This window comes from Ursus maritimus, unplaced genomic scaffold, assembly GCF_017311325.1.
Source record: "Ursus maritimus isolate PB19 unplaced genomic scaffold, ASM1731132v1 scaffold_15, whole genome shotgun sequence".
NCBI classification, from domain to species: Eukaryota; Metazoa; Chordata; class Mammalia; order Carnivora; family Ursidae; genus Ursus; species Ursus maritimus.
The window spans coordinates 14,456,124-14,470,878 of NW_024423897.1; the positions used below are offsets into that span (position 1 = coordinate 14,456,124).

General features: G+C 53.1%; 1 protein-coding gene across 4 annotated transcripts in view; it reads left to right on the plus strand.

Moving 5' to 3' along the window:
• Positions 1-9,460, plus strand: part of LOC103664793 (cyclin-J-like protein) — a 53,003-nt gene extending 43,543 nt beyond the window's left edge. For all 4 annotated transcript variants that reach the window (XM_040630333.1, XM_040630332.1, XM_040630334.1 and 1 more), the window contains 3 exons: positions 3,884-4,186; positions 5,691-5,850; positions 7,327-9,460. In XM_040630333.1, the coding sequence (XP_040486267.1) occupies positions 3,884-4,186; positions 5,691-5,850; positions 7,327-7,750 (887 nt within the window). In that variant the 3' untranslated portion in view covers positions 7,751-9,460. The remainder of the gene's footprint in view (positions 1-3,883; positions 4,187-5,690; positions 5,851-7,326) is intronic.
• The last annotated feature ends 5,295 nt before the right edge of the window (positions 9,461-14,755 follow it).

A 14,755-nucleotide genomic window follows, 5' to 3' on the forward strand; every position in this document is an offset into this window, starting at 1 on the left:
ATTTCATCTCTTCTGTGGATTTGAACATTTTCCAAATAAAACGTACATTGAAGGAGTCCGAGAGAGTCTGTGGCTCTGGTCTGACTTGGAAAGACGCGGACTTCTGTCCCCCCCACGTCCCGGGGGACCTGCCTGAAGACTTCCAGGCATCTGGTGTCAATGCAGCTTGTTGATAAGGAGCAGGCAGCTGAGTGGCCGCGGCACCGGGGACAAAGGGCTGGCCCGCTCACGGTCATGGGAGGAGGGGAGGAAGTGTCTGCCAGGCACGTGCAGCACCAGGAAACTCATAAAATCTTGTCTGGCCGCAAACTGTATTGTGCTGGGGAATAGCTGCTGAGCGGGACTTTGCGGCCAGCGGCGGAGAGCAGGGGCTGTGAGGTCGCTCCTAGAGGCGGAGCAAAGTTCTCGGAGCCTCGGCGGATCTGAACAGAACTACCGCCTGGGAGGACCCGGTGTCCGGCCTAGCATGAGGACTCTGTCCCTCTCTGTGTGCTGGGCACTCCTGAAGCATTTTCCATCCTGCGTGGCCGGTTCATCTCCACGGGGGCAGCTTCCTAAGTAGGAAACGGCCTGGGGCGTTTAGAGCCCTTAGGTCCAGAGCAGACTCATTGAGGATTCAGACCCCACTCTGCCCGGCCCCGGCCTGCCGAAGCTTCTCCAGCCTGGGGAGCAGGTGAATTCAGATTCCTTAGTAATCCGTGGCCCCTTCCCTGGGAGGGTAATCCTCTTGGGCCGGGTGACTCGGGAAAACGCAGAGCTCTGGAAGGTTTGAAAAGCTCTGAGGGCAGGGAGGAAACTAATCTCATTGAGCGCATCTGCTGCTCAGAGCCGATTGCTGGGCAAGGCTCTTAGGGCCCCCCCAGGGTGATGCACGTTTTCGCTGGGGCTATGACCTTCACCATGCCACCCTCTGCTCTGGGCAAGAAAAGAGCGCTTGCACCCGCTGAGTATCTGTGAACGGTGTTGGCTTAGTTAAGCACAAGGTTCAGGGAGAACTTCACAATTTTGCAAAAATATTTTTTCTTTCTTTATAAATTGCACGAAGATACGACCCCCCGGAGAAAAAAATAGGGAATGCAGATAATCTGAGATAATCAGAGAACAATTCAAATGGCCTGAAATTCAACTATCAAGAGGGTACCATTCATCCTTTCAACATATATGCATTGGGCGGTTACTACGTACCCGGGTACGTAGTACCCGGTCACACCGTCTTTGCCCGCTTAGTGGGCTGCTTACGGCTCGCGGAGAAGATGGAGAGGCTGGCTTCCCAGAGGCCATGACACATTTCTCTGTGACATTTTTTGAGGCCTGCCTGGGGAATGCGTTGTATCCGCTGTAAGGCAGCCTGAAGTGGTTGCTTCCTTCTCTCTCCTAAGAAGGGTGGAAGTCTGATGGGAACTGGGTCACGAGGAGCTTGCCGTTGTCCCAGGTGTGTGGATGCTTTGTGGTTCTTTTAGTCGGCACAGACAGACTCGTGCTTTCTGAGCTCAGCTGGCCATCCTGTCTCTTCCGACGCTCACTCAGCAGTGCTCTGCCCCCAGTGAGCTTGGGCTCAGAGGCCACAGGCGACCATGCCGAGGCCAGGCCTCAGGACTCGCCGTGTGATGTGGGGGTCAGGCGGGACCATGATTCTGGTGGGGGAAGACTTCCAAGGGGTAAGGACTTGGGAAGGTGAAGGACAGGGAGAGGTCGGCAGAGCCAAGAAGGGAGGGGAAAGGGTGCTCCAGGCAGAGGGCTGTGTAGATGACGACTCGTGGCAAGCGGAGTAAGGGGCCTTCAGAGAAGTGCAGGGACGGAGGCCACAGCCAGGTGTACGTGGTTTCCGCAGGGCCAGGTGGGTTAAGGCTGGGAGGCCCATGGCCACCGCACCTGCAGAGCCTTCCGCCGTGGAGGTCGCCTCTGAGCTCTCCGCCGCTGCTGACTGCCAGGATTGCTGGGTAGATACCTCGGTTCCCTTGACCCTTGAGTGGATTAACCGAGGTTCGTGTTTAACTTGTGTTTGTATCTAGCGCCCTGCGGCGCTGTTTCATGCCGTTTATTTCCAGGACCTTCCAGTATTTATTCATTGTTCCTTCAGTACCTTCTGAGCCATGTGACGTGCCTGTTTGTGGGGTCTCACATCTTTTTGTCATCGCCATTGACAGGAATGTATCGCAGTTACCTATTCCCGCCAAACAAAGCATGCCCACACTTGGCGATCTAAACAACAGTGATGTGGGTTGCATAGCGTTTCCTCTGCTGGTTTCACCTGCGTTTATTCATCCAGCCACTGGAGGGACGGGGCTGGAAGGTCCGGGAGGGTCTCATTCACACGGCTGAGAGTTGGCGCTGGCTGTCTCCTGGGTACCTCTGTTCTTCTTGTGGCCTCTCAACCCCCAACAGGCCAGGCCTGCTTCCTTACATGGCGGTCCCAGCATGGCACTCCCAGGGAGGAAGACGGAAGTCCATAATGTCACACACACACACCCAATTTCACCGAGATGTAATTGACGTATAACATTGTATTAGTCCAGTATATGTGCTGTCAAAGCACGCACATCGTTGTATTAACTGCAACTGTATAATCATTTGATAAATGCACAGATTGGGAAATGCTCACCGCACTAAGTGTAGTTAACACCCATCACCTCACATAGTTACAATTTTTTTTCTAATGATGAGAATTTTTTTTTAAGAAAGATTTTACTTATTTGAGAGAGAGAACACATGTGAGAGAGCACAAGCCGGGGGAGAGGCAGAGGGAGAGGGAGAAGCAGACTCTCCGCAGAGCAGGGCGCCCGATCCCAGGACGCTGAGATCTTGACCTGAGCCGAAGGCGGACGCTTCACCGACTGAGCCACCCAGGCACCCCTGCAAGTTTGTACCTTTTGACCACCTTCACAAGTTTGCCCCACCCCTGCCTCCGGTAATGCCAGTCTGTTCTTCGTGTCTATGAGTTTGGCTTTTTTAGAATCCACATCTGAGTGAGATCGTACAGTATTTGTCTTTCTCTTCCTGGTTTATTTCACGTAGCGTGATACCCTCAAGGGTCATCCCTGTTGTCGCAAATTCCAGGATTTCCTCCTTCGTACAGCTGGATATTATTCTATGTATATAAATACCACATTTTCTTTATCCATTCATCTGTCAGTGGGCACTTGGGTCCTTTCCCTGTCATGGCTATTGTAATTAATGCTGCAGTGAACGTGGGGATACGGATACCTTCAAGATAATGTTCCCTTTTTCCTTTTCCTGCCTTTCCTGTCTTCTTCCAACATCTCCCACTTACCAGTCTTTCCTAGGCTCACCTCCCAAGCAAACCGTTTCTGAGGAAATGCAAGCTAAAAACCTTTTGACGGGGCTAAAAGCCCAGTGCTGAGGGCAGTGGGGAGCCATTGTTGGGCTTTCTACGTGGAGGGGGCCGGGATCAAATTTGCAAGGTCATTCTGACTCTGGCTGTCTGACCCCTGACGAGTCCTGAGATTGAATTAGTGAGGGCCAGACGGGAGTGGAGAGAGGGCTCCCTGCTTGCCCAGACCCTCACTGCTATCGCTCACTGCCGTTGGTCTCCCGTGTTCCACGTGCTGGCTGAACATTTGGTATGCATGTTCTCATTGTCTCCGACAAGCTTTATGGGGTTTAGGTTCCATTTTACAGAGGAGGGAACTGAGGCACAGAAAGGGTGAGACACCTGGGCACGCTCACACAGCCGGAAGTGATGGCTTGGGGATCCAAGCCCAGGTGTGTCAGATCCAGAGTGTGTGCTGCTAGCCCCTTGGCAGTGGGCCTTTTTGGCTTTCTGTGCTCCCTGCCTGCCCTGTGCAGGCAGTTTTTAACGTGGGTCTTTGCCTCCTGGGCGCAGGCAAGTGCCGTCGTCCAGTAACCTCTGCTTCTCCTGCAGGTAAGTTCGAGGACAGGGAAGACCACGTCCCCAAGCTGGAGCAGATAAACAGTACGAGGATCCTGAGCGGCCAGAACTTCACCCTCACCAAGAAGGAACTGCTCAACACGGAGCTGCTGCTCCTGGAGGCCTTCAGCTGGAACCTCTGCCTGCCCACGCCCGCCCATTTCCTCGACTACTACCTCTTGGCCTCCGTCAGCCAGAAGGACCACCACTGCCACAGCTGGCCCACCGCCTGCCCCCGCAAGACCAAAGATTGCCTCAAGGAGTACGCCCACTACTTCCTAGAGGTCACCCTGCAAGGTGGGGTACCCCTTTCCCTCCCACAAAGAGGCATGTCCACCTGCGGAGTCCTTACTGACCGGGGCCCATCCACCCAGAGCACTCCCACTTCGCAGGGGATACAAAACGGGTAACCATTCTCCCAGCCTATTACCAGTACTATGTAACCGACAAACAGCAGCTTCGGTACCGGCAGCTGGCATCCTACAAACTTACTCATCCCCTGCTAATTTTTCTTATGGTCGTTAGGTCTTCGGTCATTCCGGAAGAGCTGTCATTATATAGAAGGGTGGGGGAGGGGTATGTTTTAGTAATAAAGTTTAGCCATAAAGTTACCTGCTTGGGGACTTTATTCGAATCCCACTCTTCCCATTGTCTTAAAATCCGGGTATTACATAAAATACCAGGTCCGAAGTACTGTTGATACAACCACCCAATAACCCACCACAACCCAAAATGGTCCTGAGTAACAAATCAACAATTATGATACCGAGCATTGATTGAGCGTTTGCTGTGTACCAGGCACCTTATTTTAGTGCTTCGGGCTGTAGGATGTCGTTGGAATTTCACAATGACGCCACGTGAAAATCTCTTCTGTTATTCTTGTTTTACAAATCCGTTTCCTCAGCGGATGCTCGAGGCAAAGTAACTGACCCAAGGTCATTGCTAAGATTTGAATCAGGAGTCAGGCTCTGTGACCACGCCCATAACCTTAATGCCACCCTGCTCGACTCCACTTTAACAGGCAGACGTTGGAGTCGCCAGAAATGGTAAACCACGTCAGACAGAACGATGATGCCCTCATCACCAGTGTCGTTCCTGAAAATCCTGGGCGTCTGAACAGTTTGCCTTTGCACATAAGTCGTGCCGGCTTCCCCACGGTGCCAGACATCTTAGTCGGACGTTAAGATTCATTTCACACCGTATGCATGTACCAGAACATTCTGTGTACACCTTAAATGCGTGTAGTTTTGATTGGCCAGTCGTAGGTCAGTAAAGCTGAGGGTGGGGGAAGGTTCCTCAGTAAACCTAAGTCAAGTGCTAGTTCCAGTCGTGAGCGTCAAGTGCTTATGACCATTCATTCACTCATTCCACAGATTTACACTGTGGGCCTCCAGGAGGCCAGGCTTTGTTACTATCAGCAAGTAGCCTGGAGTCTGACCCAAAACAGAAGCCTTTGCAGGGGTGTGTCATTCACCCCTCACAGCGACGAAAGGACACGTGTTTTGTGGTGCTCTTCGTAGCCCATCAGCGGGCCCCTTGCACCCCCTGGAAGCTCTGGGTGAAATTTTGAAAATCATTACTCTAGGCTGACACCACAGATCCCAGACTGAGAGCCAAGGTGTTTAAGATTCAGGGGCGGAACTTCACGCTGTTTCTAATTTTTCATCTTGTGTGTGTGTGGCAGCCATGAACAGGCTTGACCCAAGCCATTTGTCCGCCAGTCCTCAGGAGGCACAAGGCAGGGGGCACTGGGACCCCAGAGCGAGGCTTTATGATGCTGACTTCTGTGATTCTCTTTCAGATCATATTTTCTACAAATTCCAGCCTTCTGTGGTTGCTGCAGCCTGTGTTGGGGCCTCCAGGATTTGCCTTCAGCTTTCTCCCTACTGGACCAGAGACCTACAGAGGATCTCAAATTACACCCTGGAACATCTCAGCACATGCATCGAAATCCTGCTGGTGTAAGTTCCACCCCAATCTTTCCGTGTTTCTAGAATATCGAGGCACTTGCTCTTGAGACCCACCTCAGGCAGTTTCTCAAAGTCAGAGGGTTATGTGGTAGTTCCCACAGGTAGTATCTCCCATGAAGTGGGCTATAGTGACTCTTGATAGAATTGAGGTTTGCAAGGGTGGCCCTTCCTATTTTAGGTAGCTTTGGATTTGCAATTTTAAGGTCAAGGGGTAGGGGAGAAGAGAAGCCGTGTGCATACCCTTCTGAGTGAGCTATTTTCTCTGAGTCCCGGTGTATCAGTCTTATGGATGATTACACTGAGTAATTACGCTCAGGTTAAGCTGCTTTTCTCAGACATGGCCTCAAAGCTGACCTCTTAGCCAGCTAAGCCCAGAGCGGCTGAACATAAGAGGCCGCCGTGGGAATACGGGGGAGGACGTGTTGAATGTATCAGAGGAGGTGCATAAGGGCCACGTAGACCCAGCACCATGAAACTGACACTGAAGGAGGAAGTGTTGTGGTGACCTCAGCGAGGAGGCAAAGAGGACCTCGAACTCCAGCCTGGCGGCACCCCGTCCCTCTTTCACCCAACAGGTGGCAGCATCTGCTAGATGTTGGCCCTTCTCACCGCGGGGCCAGGCCCCTGGAAAGCTGCCTCTCAGCCTCCTGACGGGGGAAGCTCTGCTGGTAGCTAGCCGCCTTGGTCTCCTGGCTCCAAACTGACCGCCCTGCTCCCTGACTTGTTTTAAAATCTGTGTTTGTTGAAGGTGCCCAAAGCCAGAGCATATGGTCTGGTCTGAATGCAGATGGGTGCCCCCAGATTCTTGGCCACCAGCCCTGCCTCTTCCCCGGGATGGGGGCTCTGAGATGGCCACCTTCTCAGACCCGCAGCCTCCCTGTGCGCCTGTCTTCACCTAAGTCTCTACTGGGTTAATGGATTTATTATTTCAAAAAGCTTTATGGGAAGCTTTTTTTTTTTAAAGTGGAAATAAACTTGTTGATCCCCTTTTCAGAAGGTGAACTCAGGCCCCAGGGGCGGCTTGCTGGGATCTGTGTGGCGCGCCTGGAAGGCAGAGGTTGTGCTCATCAAGTGCCAGGCCCCATGCCAGGCGCTGGCGACGCAGTGAGAAGCAGAAGTAGAGGGCCCCTCGCCCCTGGAGCTTGCGCTCCGCACGAGGGGCCAGGTGGTAACCCAGGAGTTCTCATCTGGGGGCTTGACTGCTGAGATGTGGCAGCGTAATGGCTTGGGGGACAGCGAGGCTAGTCTAGAAGTGCCAGAATGGGTTTCCGTAGGAAGCAGATCCAGGCTCAGGTCTGCGGTCTGAGTTCCGTCAAAGAGCGGGGGCAGCGCAGCAGACAGCGAGCCTGGGCCAGGCGCGGCCCTGGGGTCACAGCACACAGATCTCAAGTCCCACTTAGGGGCACACTCAGGGGTCTGCTGCGGTGGCCTTTGACCTCAAGTCTCACCCAGGTCCTTTCCTTTCAGAGCTTATGACAACGTCTTTAAGGACGCTGTCGCGGTCAAGAGCCAGGCCTTGGCAGTGGTGCCCAGCACGACCCCCACCCCCACCCAAGTGCTGTTCCAGCCGCCCGCCTACCCCGCCCTCAGCCAGCCAGCGAGGCCGGGCCTGGCCCAGTTCCAGACCCCCGTGCAGGACCTCTGCTTGGCCTATCGGGACTCACTGCAGGCCCACCGCTCCGGGAGCCTGCTCTCCGGGGGCTCGGGCTCCTCGCTCCACACCCTGTACCCCACCCTCCCGCCCCTGGATGTGTGCCCCCTGTCCCTCCCCGCGCCCCTCAGCATGCAGATGGCCATCACAGCCGAGCCCAGGCACTGCCTCGCCGCCACCTACGGAAGCAGCTACTGCAGCGGAAGCCACGCGTTCCCCGCAGGCTGTTTCGACAGATAGGGCGCCGTCGGCCCCACGGGAGGCCTTGGAAACACGTGGGCAGGGGAAGAGGACGCAGAGGAGGGGAGCTCCGCCGCGTGAGGCAGCGGGCGGCCGTCCCCACAGAGCCTCGCTGACTTCGAACACAGAGGTTCGTGTTCTTTTTAAGTAAAGCCCCCCAGAGCAAAATAGTCCATGACATGCCTCCCCTGAGCGAGTTCCTCCGGAAAACGTCTTCCCCGGGTCGGCTCGGCCACCGTCCTCCGGAGGAGGGGCCCGCAGGATTGAGAGACCTGGTGAGAGGCCGGGAGACGGGACGCTGGACGCAGACCGCCCGTCCGAGAGCATGTCCGGGGTCTAGCGCCGGAGACTTCTTCCTCCCCGCCAGCGGCAGCTGCGCTGGACAAGAAGGGCCTGCCTGACGTGTTCTCAGGACCCGCAGCAGATGCCGCATTGGGTGCTCTTCCCTGGCTGCGTACGGAGGACCCGCGTGTGTCTACGCCTGAGCGCCCACCTTCCGGGGCCCGGTGGGTGGCTGTCTTGCCTTTGTGGTCAAACACAAAACTTTACTTGGCCTTTTAGATATCTCACATGCTGCTGCTTCCCGAAGTGACCTAGCTTTCTGTTCAGTAAGAGATCTTGTTTACATACTGTATCAGGGATTTTGTGATACTTGAAAATTCCTTAGGAGAAAACAAAGGTTGATCGCCACACTGCCTGTCCCATGCAAGGGCTGTGGGTTCGAGCCCAGCTTGTAACAGCAGAGCTCCGTTTTCAAAAGCGTATGGTTGGGGAGAGCCACTTTCCAGGCTCTTGGTTCTGGAAGATTCCATGTCTTGGATGCTGTGTTCACCTGTGGAACTTCAACAACCACCCAGAGGAAAAGGTGTTTGAAGGGTAGATAAAGGTTTACAACTAACAACCCCCACCTCCCTCCCCCACGGGCTTAGGGTGCACGAGGTTAAACCCAGCCTTGGCTTTGAGTTTGGCTAACAGGGAAGGCTAACAGTGTGGAATATTTGCTTCATGCCAGCTGGATTTGGGGAGCGGGGCACGTACATGGGTATATGGCACAACCACTGACAGGCAAGCGATTGGTTGGATCGAAAGCCAGTATTTGGGTCCCCGCAGCGAATGGGCTCTCAGGAAGACTCTTGTGACCATGTGCAATATGTTTTTATTCTGACTCGTGGCTTGTGCTCATTGGTTTTTTTTTTTTTTTTTTTTGGTCTTTTTTTTTGTTGTTTTTGGTTGGCTCGGGGTCAGGGGGACACATTGTTCACCCATCACAACTGGGAGGTGCAAAGAACCACAGAAGCATTTTTTGTTTTTTCGTTTTAAGAAGAATCCATCTTGGTTTTCTTGGCCTATGTGCCAGTCGGGGAGACCGGCTCGGGGACGGCCGGGGAGGCGGCTGCGCACTGCTCGGTTGGATCCGAAGGTGCTTTTCGGAGCGAATAAAAGCTTCGCGTAGAAGCAGAAGAAGAAGGGGTGACGTGGATAAGGCGCTGCCGCCACTGCGTCACACACGTGTAGAAAAACTACACGTTCATTTGTTCCTTTTCTCTTTTTCCTGTGCCACCTTCCTCCTATTTATGTGAGACCAGTTTGGGTTCCAAGTTAACGTGTCCGTCTGTTCTGGGACTGGGGCTTGTGGGGGGCCTCCCAGTAGAGCCTCACGGCCAGCCCAGCACCCAGAAAAAGGCGTCCTGCAATAAACGTATCACTTGCTCTTGGTCTCTGTTCTCTTCCTGTCCTTGTCCAATCAGCCAGCCCCAGGGGTGTCTCCGCTCCTGCCGGGAGCTTGTGGGGGGTGGGCAACAGAAGAGTGGCCCCCGTGGAGCTCGGTGCTGCCCCCCGAGTTGGAGCTGGGCCTCCCTGGGGACACCCACAGCAAGAGTAAGGCTCGACATCCCAGCTCTACCACTATCGGTCAAGGTTCTCTCTCTGCAGAAACAGAACCCATTTTCCATGTAGCCAGAGAGATTGACTGTAAGGAATTGGCTCACACAGTTGGGGCTGACAGGCCAGGAATTTGCAGGGCAGGCCAGCAGGCTGGGAATGCAGGGAGGAGTTGATGTTTCAGTTGAGTCCAAAATCTGTAAGGCAAGCCAGAAATGCAGGACTTCGGTGACAGTCTTTGGGGAGAAGGAATTCTCTCGGGACCCTGTTTTTGCTCTTACAGCCTTCACCTGACTTCACCCCCGAACACACCCATGGAGAGTAGCCTCCTTTATTTAAGGCTTACTGATCGGAAATGTTAATCGCATCTACAAAATGCCTTCACGGCAGCGTCTGGACTAGCGTTTGAGCCACGGTGCGCCGCAGCTCGCCAGGCGACCACGTACGATTCCCCACAACCATTGCTAGCTGGCAGGAGGTACTTGACGCAGCTGCTCTGAGCCTCAGTCTTCTCACCCGTTGAAATGGGGGCGATAACGCTTGCCTTGTAGGGTTCTCATGAGGATTAAGCAACATAGCGCACGCCGGCACCACACATGAGGTCCACTTCAGGACGCACCATTTTTTTATATACCAGTAAGAAGAATGAAAGAAAAACCTGCCAGCTAAACCAGGGCACGGGGTTTAAGATACTGCTGATTAAATATTGCGTTCTTATCTCAGGAATGTTAAAAGGTAAAAATATGTGTACCGTAGAATCGGTGGAATATGGCGTCAGCGATTACAGAAAGTGTCAGGCTCTCTGAAGGGAAAAAGAACCCCACCCTTTGCTCTCCCAGGTTCGTGCAGGAGAACCATCCTGGGGACTGGGGTCAGTGTGGAGCTGAGCGGTTGTCCCGAAGCATGGATGCCTTTAGTTAGGGTGGGGAGGTGTGGGGAGATGTGCTCAGGGCATGACGCTGAGGTCCGGCCCCCCGAGCTGTTTGGGAACCTGTGTGTTGGTGGGCAGGGCGGGGCTGGGGGCAGTACTCCCCATCTGCCCCGTGCAGGCCAGGCGAGGCAGGAGCCTCTAGATTTGGGGGATTTGATAAGAAGGCAAGTCATGGATTTACCAAGAACACCCACTTCACTATCCCTCTGTCTTTAGGCCTTGGTTTCTCCACCTGTTACCGTAAAGATGGGGAGTTGTATGGCTTTGAGCTCAAGAGGGAGACTGAGCCACAGAGGCCCAGGGCTCCTGCCTTCCTTCGACCCGAGGGATAGCTTGTACTTCTCCCACACAAGGGCCTTCCGTGTTTGTTCGTGCCCATGCTAGACAGTAGTTGGGAAAGCTCGAAGCCTAGAGATGGCTTTAAAGGCCCCTTTGGAGGGGCTCCTGGGTGGCACAGCGGTTAAGCGTCTGCCTTCAGCTCAGGGCGTGATCCTGGCGATCTGGGATCGAGCCCCACATCAGGCTCTTCCGCTATGAGCCTGCTTCTTCCTCTCCCACTCCCCCTGCTTGTGTTCCCTCTCTCGCAGGCTGTCTCTATCTCTGTCGAATAAATAAATAAAATCTTAAAAAAAAAAAATGCCCCTTTGGGGCTGACATCTAGGTCAATGCAGAGAGATTCAAACCTCAGCAAGCTGCATAATGACCTGGAGGCTTCTCCAGCAGGAGTGGGGCCTGGGGATCTGCATTTTTAGCTGGCTTCCTGGTGAGTCAGATGCGTGTTTTCTTTGACGTTCCAGCAGGGGACTTCATACAGAACCTGGTTTCCGGCCCAAAAGATAAAGAAACCACATCCCAGTCTGAATTTCTGAGCCACCTGAGTTCTAGGCACAGACTTGGTTCCATGCTGAGTTGTTCTTTGTTCTCTGCAGTGTTTCTTTTGCCAAGCCGTGGGAAGGCTTGGGACATGCAGATCCGTTTTCCAGGGAGAGCCTGCTTTCCTCTGGGTTTAACATCGGAAGGGCCTGGATTAGGGTTGGGGTCAAGGTTCCACATCCTCAGGCGCTTTGGGTTCAAAGTCCACCTCTCCGAAGCCACCAGTCCTGTCCCTTGCGTGCTCCTCGCCCTTCATCCTTTCGCTCAGTGATTCTCAGCAGGGCTCATTCTTGCCCCCTAGAGGACATTTGGCAATGTCTGGAGACATTTTTGGTTGTCACCACTGCGGTGGGTGGTGGCAGGCATATAGTGGGGCAAAGGCCAGGGACGTCCCACAGCCCAGGCCAGTCCCCACAAAAAAGAACTGTCGAGCCCCAAATAACAGTAGCAAGGTTAAGAAGCTTTGACACGTGTAACCTCCCAAAGAGATCTCTGTAAGAACCCTAGTCACTCATTACTCTTTAATTTCTTCATAGCTGTTAAAGCCATCTGAAATGATCTTGTTAGTTTGCTTACTTGGTTTGATGGCTGTGCCCTCAGCTACTTTCCCCCAGTAGAATATGAAGAATATTGCCAGCTGCTGCTGGTGGCATGAATCATAGTAGCTGGCATTTATTGAGCACTTACTGTGTACGAGGTGCTATGCTAAGGAATTTGCTCCTATTTTTGATAATCATCCTAGTAATCCTACAAAGTAGGAACGATTATTAGTTGTACAGATCAGAGAACGGGGCCACAGAGAGGTTGTTTGCAGTGGGGAAGGCAGGAGCCACAACTCGAACCCCTGCTGTCTGAATCTGCCCCACCACCTTGTAGTACTTCAGTCGAGGGCTTTGAATGAGTGAAAGGCTCCGTGCTGGTCCCAGCAGGCCATGTCACTCACCTGGTGGGGAAGACATGACAGGATAATGGATACGGGTTCCTGAAAGGAAAGGGTTGCCAGGCATTCCTGCTCCCGATTTACGGCATGCCCGGCGTGCTCTCAGAGCGTGCTCACCAACAGAAGTACAGAAGCGGCTTCTTGCACATCTGCCCCAGGCTAACATGATTTACAGCTCCATCTGTCTGCTCCCAGTGGGCTCTGATATGGGGGGGTTCCCTGAACCCCATCTGTGAAGGTGGAGATCCGGGACCAGGCTTGGGGCTTCCCCAGAGCATCCCCTGGGAGGGACTCTGCCTCTGGGCTAGCTCTGGCAATCCCTGGCCCCACGTGCCTAGGAAAGAATCTTAACCAGCCTTCATTCATCTCATTCTCTGTTCCTCAGGGAAGACCTTTGTGACTTGAATTTCAGCAGAAAGGCCGTAGCATTTAGCAGGAGTCTCAAGTCCAGATGCCCACCAGGACCAGGGAGGTAATGTAGTGAACCTAGCTGGGTGACTGAGATAGCGTGACGTGGTGGCTCCTGCGTTGACACCAGTGTCTCCCTAGAGGATATGGCTTCTACTCAACCCTGGTCAGTTACTACCTTTCAGAGGCATAAGCTCTGCATTGCTAACCTTCAGATTTCCAGAGCCAATGGAAATCTGGACTTTCTAGGACTACTAATTTTTCATTTAATTTAAAGTTAAATTTTAAAAATTCTTTTGTTTTTTAAAGTTTTATTTCTTTATTTGACAGAGAGAGAGACAGCCAGAGAGAGAGGGAACACAAGCAGGGGGAGTGGGAGAGGAAGAAGCAGGCTGCCAGCAGAGTAGGGAGCCCGATATGGGGCTCGATCCCTCTGGGATCATGCCCTGAGCCGAAGGCAGATGCTTAATGACTGACCCACCGAGGTACCCTAAAATTTAAAAATTCTTAACACAATAGAAGACCAGTAAAACATATTGTAAGTTACAATAGTTCTTGGGCTGGAAGTGTGAAACTTCTAGTATATAGGCAAGAACATTGGGCTTCAATGGTGGAAGGTCTGAGTTTGCTCTTAGCTAGATGACCTTGGAAAAAGCCACCTCTCCGCTCTGAGCCTCTGTCTCCTCATTTATAAGGTGGGAAGGCTATCGGCTTGGGTTTATGATAACTAAGCATGGGATGTATAGTATCATTATTCAACAGTGAGTTCTATGAGAAAGAGTGTAAAAAAGTGGGCCTCTCTCTTCTTTGGGAACGCAGGTGGGTCTCTGAGCTTCACTTCTGACCTAGCTCTAGCTTCTAAGGAAGAACTCAGGTGGTCTGGCTTCTGTTGGGCCAGCTCTGACCAGTGTTTCAGGCCGCTGCCTTCGCCAGAGACACAACGGGCAGGATATACAGGAAGTCATGCTTTCTGCAAAAATGGGAAGATTGGGACCCGGAATAGTCTCCAAAGTCATGTGTGGCTGGGGAACTTCAGAGTGACAGTTCTCTGGTCTTCATCCCTAAGAGTGTAGTTCAGGAGGACTGCGGTAGGGCCCCAGCTATCCTTTTAAGAAGACCCTCGGCAGACGCTCACGCACAGCCAGGTTTGGACACTTCTCTGACCCTGTGTGTGCCGTTCTTCCCAGTAAAACCGCCAAGAAAGGCCCTTATAGCTGTTGAATGAGCACTTGCGATGTTCCAGGGCCTATAGTTGACACTTTCTTCATGCTCTCTCACTTAAGAGCTAGTATTATATTACCACCATTTCCCAGACGAAGACACAGCAGTTCAGGAAGGCTAAAGGTCTCAATAGAGGCAAGTGGTAGGAATTGGTTTCAAATTTAGAAATGCCTGATGGAGGAGCCCATGTAGCCCTCCAATGCCATGTCACCCCTAGATGACACATACACTCTGCCACCAAAGCCTGATCGCTCAGGATCTCACTGCCCACCCTTCGCCCCGCCCCCCCTAACAGACTCTCCCACTTTGGTGTTCTCAGGGCAGCAGGTGGACGGAGGAGCGCTACCTAGTGGTGGTCTTTAAAGATGCTTTGGAAAGCCCCTGCCTTGCCAGATGAGATTGGTGGGAGGGGAGCAGTTGCCCCCACAGAGTGAAAGGGATGACTCCCAAGGGTCAGGATGAAAGTCATGAAGAGCCTGGGGTACAGGGCCCCCAAACTGACGCATGTGGAGTGGGGAGTCACTACAGCATCTCAAAGAGTGGAGCAAAACGATGAAGCTCCTCCAACTTTTTGGAAGCCATGAGCATGGGTTTTTACCCTTTATCCTTGCAACTCCCCTGTGACCCAGGACGGAAAGGTCTTATTGGCCCATTCTACACACGGACAAGGTAAGACTCACAGAAAACCAGCAGCTTGTGCACGTGCCTTGAGTTAGTGAAGGAGGCAGCTAACCGTCTCCTCACGTTGGTT